This window comes from Lepisosteus platostomus, chromosome 9 (genome assembly GCF_059453375.1).
Source record: "Lepisosteus platostomus isolate fLepPlt1 chromosome 9, fLepPlt1.hap1, whole genome shotgun sequence".
In the NCBI taxonomy this organism is placed as follows: domain Eukaryota; kingdom Metazoa; phylum Chordata; class Actinopteri; order Semionotiformes; family Lepisosteidae; genus Lepisosteus; species Lepisosteus platostomus.
The window spans coordinates 23,221,478-23,232,759 of NC_142619.1; the positions used below are offsets into that span (position 1 = coordinate 23,221,478).

At 35.4% G+C, this 11,282-nt stretch overlaps 1 protein-coding gene across 2 annotated transcripts in view; it reads left to right on the plus strand.

Annotated features, from left to right (window-relative positions):
* The window catches only part of slc6a15 (solute carrier family 6 member 15), a 34,811-nt gene extending 23,828 nt beyond the window's left edge, over positions 1-10,983 (plus strand). For both annotated transcript variants that reach the window (XM_088647215.1, XM_088647217.1), the window contains exons 8-12: positions 721-913; positions 3,799-3,991; positions 5,008-5,167; positions 7,584-7,746; positions 9,969-10,983. In XM_088647215.1, the coding sequence (XP_088503341.1) occupies positions 721-913; positions 3,799-3,991; positions 5,008-5,167; positions 7,584-7,746; positions 9,969-10,346 (1,087 nt within the window). In that variant the 3' untranslated portion in view covers positions 10,347-10,983. The remainder of the gene's footprint in view (positions 1-720; positions 914-3,798; positions 3,992-5,007; positions 5,168-7,583; positions 7,747-9,968) is intronic.
* Positions 10,984-11,282: the final 299 nt, after the last annotated feature.

Sequence of the window (11,282 nt, forward strand, 5' to 3'; positions counted from 1 at the left end):
GTATTTTTCCGTATCTATAGTTATACAATTACTGTTCAGATGTTAATTCAACTGTTTTGTGTGCTGGAGATCACATGATATTAATTGACATTTTTTTAATTAAGGTCAAATCTTTTTGTCAGAAGGAATTTCAGAATTAACATGCTCTTTCAAGTGTGTTTGGATAGCTCAGGCTCTAAATTAGATGTTACCATGTCTTAATGTTTTTTCATGTAGAATCTTTATCAAAATACTATTTTCCTGTTTTGGTAAGGGAATGATAATTCAACAGGTTATCACTATGTAAATAGACACTAAATGATAAATAAGAGGTGTGCGGTGTTTTCCAGTTTAACTTCTTATCTCAGTGTTCAAAAGAACGGGAAAAGGAAATGTTCCTGTTTTGTACCAGAGTACACAGGAAACAATTGCTCTCTGAACCTCTCATCCTTTTGTTTCACTATAAAACATTCTGGTTGCATTTGAAAAAAAAGTTTACAGAAGATGGGAATTTAATCCCAGCTCAAAACCCATGAAAAGTGACAGAATAACTTTCAAAATGAGTAAAAATATAAAGTAGGACCCAGTAAACATTAAGTTATTTAAAGTTATTGTAACATCAAGAACAGATACAGATTAAGACATGGACTGAATTATTTCAATCAATTATCAGAAAGTTTGTAGTTTGTTTATTTTTCATGCACTAAACAATATTTGATTCTCTCCTTTTAAATACTACAGGAACACAGAAAAGATTGTAGCACTGCTTGGCAGTGGCATCCTAAGCAATAACCTGATTCCCCAGCACATCAATTTCAGTCATGTGTCTTCAGCTGACTATTATCAGATGATAGACATTATCAAAGGAGTAAAGGAAAATGACTATACCTCTCTGGGACTTGATTCATGCAGTATTGAGGATGAACTGAACAAGGTAAGAAATACTAGTTTCATTAAGTTTCAAGACCAAATTGAAACAAAATAATTCCTACAAAATAAATATTGCGATGTTCACTCATATACAAATAAATGTCAATGTTATAATAAACCTTCCATGTGAGACAGTAACCTAATAATAGGAAATAAGTAGTTTGATCAAATTCTAATTACAAAATTGTCAGTGTACTAAATCATTTGGAATTCAAGATCAGCAGTTTCATATCCCCCATAATTAGGAGGAATGAAGCAGAGAAGCAGCTACAAAGGTTTAGAGTTTTTGTCAACCAGCGAGTACTTTAATATAAGAGAGTGGATTTGCAATATAAGAATTTGATCTTCTGTTTAATATCATCATTTCAGCAGTTTGGTCAAATTCTAATAGTGAATATTATTAATATAAATGAATATAAAGAGATGGAGTACTTTGATCTTAACTTACCTGGCTGAGCAAAAGACAGTAATGGCTGAAGATCATTACTGTCAAAAAAAAACTCAAAAGGATCCCCAAAACAGCAATGCAAATTTCTTTGAGCACAAAGATTAGAGTACATGAATTCAGCTGCAAAGTTTTGTAGGAACCAATTTGAGAATGATGCCAGCTTTTATATATAGTATAGCCAACAAACAGTACCTAGCTTGAAATTAGAACTGATGATATGATCCAGAGGGGTAACTAGAGCTACATTGTGCTGATGCAAAAGGAGGATAGGAATATGTAGTTAGTGATTACTTGTGACATTTGCTAGAACTAAATGAATGAGGATGGTTTCCTACTGGAACTCCCAAAGGAATAAGAAATATCCAATATGTTTGCAGTTGGTTGCTTGGGGTGGGGAGACTTAAGGGCTGACACTGCACCAGTTGGACACCAGTGGAGCAGGGGGTAACACCATAGCAGCCAGGGCCATCACTGGGAACAAATGGTGAGGGCTACAAACAAGGAGGCCTAGGCCCAGTGCAGACTGATGCCATCAAATATAGACTGGGTCTATAGGTGCAGTGGGGAAGATGCTTTGATGAGAAAGGAAGAGAAAAAATGTGGAGGATGGAGTTAGTGGGTTTAGAAGAAGAGAGCAGGAGGGAAAATCAGATGACCACAGTTGATTGGAATTCCAGCTAGGGTTGACGCCACAAGGACAACAGAGAGAAAATGGCAGGCAGCATGGTAGGTGTGGGCACCCATTTGTTTTCCATGGAGGATTTTAGGTTGATGAGCTGCTTGGTTAAAATGAAGTGAGGTGACTCCCAGCCTGGCTTGGAGGAGGGGAAACAAAGGTTGTCTCTTTTAAAGGTGTCTGTTTCTGATGATACAGAGTGCTAGTAAAGATGCATACACAGGTCTGTAAGTATACAGTTTGTAGGGGAGTGGACGTGTGATGGAATTTGACAAACTCATGGTTAAATAACACCATTTTGTAAGATGAAACAAATATTTTTCAGCAGTGATATTTTTATTTTGATGAGGAAGATGCCTTCCCTCAATTTGGTGCTGAATCTCCAGTATAGGGCTGTGTTGCCTGATGTGTTAAAAGACAACTGACACAAAGATAGGCAGGTTGGAGTGGTCTGCCTAAACGTATTCATTCTCCTATTTGTCTGGTTGCAGGTATATAGCTCAGAGACAAGACATAATAGCAAACAATTGCCTATCCAATATTTGGTGGTTATAACAAATTAAGTGGTGATTCTAATTTTTTTACATTACACAGCAGAGAGTGTTTTATGATAACTTAAAGGAATATTGAACTGATTGTGGCATTATACAGTATGTCATTTTCAAAATTACTCATAATGTTTACTGTTTAATTGCTATTAAATAATTGATATTAAACTGTTTACATTGTTTTGTTATTTTGAGGTTACATTAATTAGAAATTTAATACCCATTCTTTCGTCAGATGTCTATTTTTAATTTCTGGCTCGCAGCTAAATTAGTTTTCCACTGTCTTTACTATGTTCAGATGGGGCATGAATAATTGACAGCATATTCACTTCAAAAGAAACACAGTTCCTTTGTGAACTGAGTACAATATACACTTACTATTTCTAAACACATTTTCATGTGTGCTTATAAAGGAGGAAATTTCCTGTAACATGTTTTTTTTTTTTAAGATATCTGGACTGTTCTAATCTTTTAGCACAGGAAGAGTTTACAGTTACGTTTTCAGCATGTACAGTACAAAACATCTTATCACAAGTGTCATACAAAAATCTAAATTTATGTGGAAAGTTCATTTTACATTCATTTTGGCATATTAATTTACTGGTTAAATTGCAATGAAACTTTGTATTTTCTGCACAGGTTTTAAGGGTGAATGGCAAACACTATTAAGAAGTGCTAGAAAATAATCATTGTTTGCAAACATATAGCAAAAGAGAACAGGAGAATGTGACAGAACAAACAGTAGAACACAAGTAATACACACATGCTTTTCACAAACCCACATTTCCTCAAACTCCCTGAATGCAAGACGTGTCTCCTATTAATTTGCCCTTGGGAGCTGTAACATCTCAAGGAGAGGGGGCCAGTAGGAGCTGAACATATTTGCCCCATGTAGAGAGAGTTCAGACATTTTTATCCAACCACACGTGGGTGCACAGTCTCTCTAGATGCTGAACCCCCAGGGCATGACAACTGCTGCACTGCAGCACCCCTCTGTTCTCACACATGCAAATTTCCATGTGTACAGAAAATGTCCTTCTTTAAGTCTTCAGGGCTCCATATGCTTTGGCACTCCTTTCACAGGTGGAAAGACTGACATTTTTTGCAAAGAGAAGATAATGCGTTACTTGGACAGGTGCTCAGTATAGCAACAGATTTATCTTCCTTTCACTTGGTGAACAATTTAAAGATGAAAACTTTTTTTCTGTGGTTTACAGGCAGTCCAAGGCACAGGCTTAGCTTTCATTGCCTTCACTGAGGCCATGACTCACTTTCCTGCTTCTCCATTCTGGTCAGTTATGTTCTTTCTCATGCTTGTCAACTTGGGTCTTGGAAGCATGTTTGGGACCATTGAAGGGATAATTACTCCCATTGTAGACACATTCAAAGTGCGAAAGGAGTTCCTAACAGGTGAGTGTGAGGTATTCTAAGAAAACAATTTAATTGCACAAGTATTTTTTTTATTCTCCCAGAACAAAATCAGTCTAATATGTACTAGTATTACTAATATGTACTTTAATATGTATATGGATTTCAGGTCTGCAACAGTATTTCTTAAAAAAATCTAGGTCACATCAATAAATGCTTTATCTGCACATACAGTACTGTATATCAGAAAAGATATAGTTTAATCTGACCTCGTTATTTCTTATTCAGTTTTTCTATAGCTGTTCGGCTTCTTTTCAATTACACATAATTCACTGTAATTCTGGAAATCAAGATGTCTTTAATACTCCCTGTGATTTTGTGTTGTCACAGAAGATTAAAACTATTATCTACAGGAGCAAATATCATGCAAATGCAAATGCAGTAAAAGGTACTGTATTACTGTATGTATAGGGACAAATGCTTTTTTTGTGGTCCAGCCTCACAAACCCTAAGAGACACTAATCAGATCCTTACAGAAATAAATGTTTCAAGTACATATCTACTTTGTTTATTTGACAATAGAATTATAGAATCTAGGCCCAATTTTATTTTCCTAGTCTTCTGCTTGTATTATAACACAGCAATAAATGAGAATCCATCAACAATGTAATGTCCCACTTTGAAAATAAAGCCGTTAGTCTCTTGAATTTGATACTTGTTTCCCAGTTAATATCTCATAATGGAACACAGTCAGGTAGGTAAAAAATTGATATTTATTATGTGGGACATTAAAATACCTAAAATGATTAAATTAAAGTAATTTGACCCTTTTCACATTAGAAACAATTTCTTAGACTTAATTCTTCATGTATATTTTGTCAATGAAACAACGACAAGCAGTCACCAATCCAAAGTTTTGTCTATTAAATTATTTCTGTGTTAGCTAATTAACACCATGTTAAAATGTGATTTTTTCCCCATGTGGGTCAATTTCCAAAGAATGCAAAACACTAAATATGTAATTTTACACTGAGTGTTTCTTCTCCCTTTCTTTCCAGTTGGATGCTGTCTCTTGGCTTTTAGTATTGGCCTTATCTTTGTTCAGCGTTCTGGGAATTATTTTGTAGCTATGTTCGATGACTACTCTGCCACCTTGCCACTTCTTATTGTCGTCATCCTGGAGAACATGGCAGTAGCATGGATCTATGGAACAGACAAGTATGTTCTCTGCAGCTAAAATTTTGTTATGATCCTGCCTAATACAGTATATCTGGATTGGTTGTATTTATATTCATATGGCCCTACTATATATAGAATCACATATCCCTTCCTCTCACTGTAACAAAAGAACACTCACATCTCAAAGCCATTTGGATGACTCGGGGGAGCCTATTTTTCTTTTATATTTTGATATAAATCATGTACATACAGTCACTTATATGTACACAGAAATTGTGGAAACCTCTAGTCAATGAAGTGGAAATGACTGCTGTACTAAATGTGTATTTTACACGAGAGTTGTAAAAAAGGAAGAAAAAACTACTTGCTTTAGGCAGTGAAAGGGTTAAACAAGAGTATTAAATAGTATTTGCATGGAAAGGGTTGACATTTTTTGGGACCTAGAAGCATGATTACCAAATCTGGTAGATTAACATATCTCCAGGACCATATACCTGTAGTATTGTTACAAATAAGGGGTTACAAAAATGTAAAATATCAGGAACTGACAGAGAGGATTAGTCAATAATAAAATAAAGTATCATAACCCCCAACTTGTAAATGATTTGTCCAGAATAAGCAGTTATTATTAGAGGTACAGTAAGTGAATTCTTTGTTCTCTGGCATAACTTTGATGAAAAGAGTAATACTCCATGCACACTTGGTTAAACAAATATTTATTATCAATGACACTGACACATGCTACACTACACACAACATAAACATACAGTACAACACACAAGTTACTCTATATACAGTATACAGTATGCACAGACAAGGTGATGCAGAGGCCTAACATCTTAATCATCCAGAAACTACAGACTGCTACCAAGTGTTCAACTCGCAAGCAAAGCCTACAAAGGCTGAAATAAGAGATACAGTATGCCTTCTAAACTAAATGCAATTCAACCTGCAATTTAAAGATGGAAACTTTTTTCTGTGGTTTACAGGCAGTCCAAGGCACAGGCTTAGTTTTCATTGCCTTCACTGAGGCCATGACTAACTTCCCTGCTTCTCCATTCTGGTCAGTTATATTCTGTCTCTCTCTGCAAACCCAAATGCCACAAAATAAATTGGAGCCTATCTCCCTATTCTAAAAATGCATCCTTAACAGGAAAGGCCATCTTTAACTGACATATTCTTAACTCAGACACCCCAAGTTCTCTAAAACACAGAATAGCAAGCTTTTTCTAGCAAGGTTTAAATATTTAGCTCCAATAGGGTTTGGTTCGGATGATCATGAAGTTTGGTCTCTCACCTGGCACAGTACTCTTTTCCTCTCTCTCTTATGGTCTGACCTTCGTTTCCCCTCTTTCTCTCTCCTTACTCTCCTTTCTCTGTAGTGATCTGATCTTATATGGTGTCTTTCTGGACTGTTGATTGACACTTAATCATTTACCCAGAATTTAATTAACTAAGGTAAACCAGAAGATTCTTTTGATCAGTTTCTCACACCCAGCACCACTACTGTAAATAAACATCTCTTGGTTAGAAGCTCTAGGAATTAGAAATATTGACACTATTTTGGTATTTCCCATTGTGTTTTGATTTTAAGAGACCTCCATTGTCATCTACCTCAGCCTGTAACAGTATTTTACCTTTTGTACTTAAAAAACAGTACAAAAAACAATTATTTAACAACCATTGACACCACTCTTCCATATGTTGCTGAAGACATGACGCAAATAATTTCTGATAATGTGCCAATCCATTTAAAATGGTGTCAGAACTACATAATTTAAGACAAATATGGTCATAAAAAAACTTTTATTACATTCAGGGAAACGTATGGATTAAAAACTGATTGTATATAACAGATAAGGAATGATGTAATATGGCTGGGAGCCACAAGAACCTATTTTAGGACCAGTGTTCTTTCTAATTTATGTAAGTGATAAAGATTCTGTTAGAGGTAGTAAACCAGTCAATTTTCAAGCGATACCAAATTTGGAGAACAAACACTGCTGGAGCTTCAAATGAAATAAAAAAAAGATTAAGATAAATTTCAAGACCGGGATACGCCTGGCAGGTTATAGCAATGTGAATAAGTGCAAAACAAACTATTGATACAAACTGGGAAACTGGGAGTTTGAAGAAACTACTTATGAAAAAAAAACTACTAGGAAATATGAAGCAATAAAAAAAGTTTCTAGGATATATAGTTATAATTCTTAAAGTCAACCCAGTAGAGTTCTTCCAAAGCAATTGTAAAACTTTAGTGTAAATTGCATTCAAATGCACTTAAAACCAGGAACAGGAGCACTTTACACAAAGGGTTGCGGAAGTATGGAAAGAGACATACTACTCTGTATTTTTCTAGGTTTTCTGAATGCAGGAAGTCCTCTATCACCAGTGTAGTCTTAATATTGGTATTTTTGTAATTGAAGTAAAATATTCTTTGTTTTGCATTTGACAGATTTTTTGAAGATCTTAAAGACATGCTTGGATTTTCCCCGTTCAAATTTTACTACTACATGTGGAAGTATGTTTCTCCCCTAGTTTTACTTGCCTTGCTTGTAGCAAGTATAATTCAGCTGGTAATGACCCCTCCAAGTTACAGCGCTTGGATAGGAGAGCTGGTAAGTTCTGATCAGAATGCTATTGTCAGTACCATAAATTGTGTTAAATTACAAGCATCCACCTTTTTTTTGTTTTTTATAGTAAGAAAAAAAAATGTCTAGTACAGGGGCTCCTCATCTGTTGTCCTGTTTTTTTTTTTGTTATTTTGTTATCTCACATACACATGCTCTTTTATTAACCCTGAGTTATTAGCATTAAAATGGAAAGGAATTTGTGCCCAAGGTAGTAAAAGTATATTTTTCCATTCCATTTGTACTTCATAATTGTATTCAATATACTGTACATTTAAACTGGGTTATACAGAGTGAAAACCAAAAAGAGCTGTCACTTTTTCTCAGAAATCGCCATCAATATACATTGTAATACCCAGTATTACCCACTACAGTTTATTTTGAGTGCAGTATCTGGTGCACAAGCACAACAAAAACAATGATTCAAATCCCGGTTGCGACATTTCTTTTCTGTCTATAGCACACCAATTGTAACCTGACAAAAAACAGCCTTTTTTTTTAATTGTAGAATTGTGGAATGCATTGCTGATACAATATTGAATAATAACCATATCAGCAGAAGGAAGGGACAGAAAAAAATCTGAAAAGTAGTAACTCTTTAGACTGGTATTCTCTGCACATACTTCAAGTATCTTTCCATTTCTGTTGTTGACATGTAATGTGCAGACACATGTAACATCTCCATTGAGTGCAGTTGCATTTTCCTTTCATTTGGGTTAAAAGTTAAGCAGCTGCCACCTAACACAGCCATATCAAAAAGATTGGAAATACATTTTTGTATGGCCTAAGAGGCCTTATTTTTCTAACAGACGTTTTTGCTTGTATGCGAACATCATGACCATTTGTTTCTGTTGTAAAGATGGATTTTTCTCACATAACTGATAAAAAGCTGTTAGAAGGATACAAAGGTTTCAGTGTACCCTTTCATTGGTCTATGTTTTGTGGATTTTCAATGTATATACTGTAGTCAAGGAGTTTTGCAAGTCCGGCAATTGTAAGTAGTAGTAGTTACTTTAGTGTGACATCATGCTGAAACATGTCGTAACAGAATCTGTAAAATAGACAACAGACATACCGGAAACTGCTGAAGGGTTAAAAGAAATACCAGTGCTCTTTATTTTACAGAAGTGTGGAAAATCTAAATTGACCCCAAACGAATACCAAAGCTCCATTTAAGCTACAGTACTGACTAAACTACTCCAAAAAGTCTCTAAATGTCATATTGGGCAACTGAGCTGATCACCGGCTTCAAACCACTTAGTCTCTTCCAGACTGCAAATATTAGTTCCAGTCTCACCATGAGACTTCACAATATAACCACTTCCAAAATTCACAAACCTCCCTTTGTCCTTCGGTCAGCTGCTTCTTTCGCCCATCCCTCGGGTGAGTGTGAACTGCAGAGGATTTGGACTCTGCTGCCATACAGGAGACTGACCAATCCAGAAAGCTTCCGCTTCCTGCTTTTTAAACTGTCTCCTATCCAGTTGTTTTCAAGTAACTGGTCAGGTGACTGAGAGCTACAGCTCATTTCCCCAGGGATTTCTGGGGAATGTGGTCCAGACAAGGATTTACTCTCACAGTACATGAATAATATAGATGTTAGGCATATCAGATTTAAGGGACATATAAAATGACAGCCTAGAACCTAACCCACCCATATTCCGTTATTTCAATGTCTTTCTTTATTTCATTATTATTACTGCTTCTGTTAACTAAAGAAGAACAAGTTTTACTGTCTGAAATAGCTTATTTATTACAACATCTTACCCTGCATGAATTTCATTTAACAAAATCTATATTCAAACCGCAAAAGTAAAATAGACCTTAGAGGTGAAAGCTATGTAATCATAAAAGAAAGTCCTGAGTAAAATAAATGTTACATATGCAGAACTAAAGGATTTTTTTCCCAGTAGCTCCAGAATAACCATAATATTGAAGAGTTAAATGTGTGAGCAATATAAGATAAGGATTTGCCTTTGACCTACTTGGCTGAGAAGATTACAGCCTAGTCATAATTTTCAGAAACCTTCATCTTGATGTAATGAGTCTAGGAGCTGCTGCAAGGGCAATTACAGCAATAAAGAAGGGATGCAAAATGATGAATGCTGAGAAAAGGATGACTGTTACCCATTTTTATACTTAGATAGGCATGGAAGCCTTTCAGACTTTGATTTCAGTTCTAAACCTGTTTATGCATTCATTTTTTTTAGGCTAAAGAGAAATCTCTCAGCTACCCACCATGGGGCCTGGCTGTATGTGTTTCATTGGTTGTCATGGCAATTCTTCCTGTTCCTGTTGTCTTCGTTCTTCGTTACTTCAACCTCGTTGAGGAAGGCTCCAGCAGCCTGTCATCTGTATCTTACAAGAAAGGAAGGATCATAAAGGAGAATGCCAGTCCTGAAGATGATGATACAAGTCTAATCCATGGAAAAAGTCCCAGTGAGATGCCTTCCCCAATGCCTGGCAAAAGTATCTACAGAAAGCACAGTGGCTCCCCAACAATAGATATGGATACTGCTCCCAATGGCCGCTATGGAATCGGGTATCTCATGGCTGACATGCCAGACATGCCAGAGTCGGACTTGTAGTTCTTCCATAAAGAAAGAAAAGACAAACAACTTTACTAAGCATATTGTATGTATATAAGCGTGCACTTACAGTAGCTGTCTGTAAACATCTGCATATAATAACTGTATATCTTGTAGATAATTTAGCACTTGTTATGTGTGTGCACTAATTTCCTTGTCTCTCATAAATACTGAAGAGTTACTAGTTTTGCTAAAGAATGGCTGTATATAGTGATTTTGCCGCAGATATGCCAGACATCGCACAACTGAACACAAAAAAGCAAGTTTGGTTTAGAACGCACAGCAGTAAGATAAGATACGAAGCAAGGACTCTGGTTTTATGATTTCTTTTTTGTGTAATTACAAAACATTGTCAAAGGTAAAGGATGATAAATTCAACTGATTGTTCTCAAAAAATGTGTGCCTAACAACTTCTGATATTTATTGTTTATAGAATACTTAGTGGACTTAGTATATTTATATGGTATTCTGTAAATATATATATATATTTATCTGAATTGTTTGCAATTCAAGTTGTTTTTGTCAGAAGTACTGAAAATGTAAATTGTCAGTCTCTTTTGTTAATGTGCTGTTGCTGTAAAGCATATTTCTTATTCCTGTAGAAAATACTTTTCTCCCAGTAAATTGCTTAAAAGCACGTTTTCTTGAAGTGAGGTTAATATCAAATATATATTGGCATTTATTTTTCAGTAACTCCTTTTAAATATATCTATAAAAATTGTAGAGAGGTTATTCTGTAAAAATCAAGATCAATATAGAACTAGTAAAAATAGGGTGTTGACACCAACCCAGAGATGGAGAAAGTAATAGCATGAGAGAATATTCAAATGTAAAAGATAAAATGCTAACTAGATTTATTGACTCAAAGGAAAATTATGAAATAATTCACATTTGAAATACAGGATGTACTATTTAGGCTCATCTACACTGCTTGGT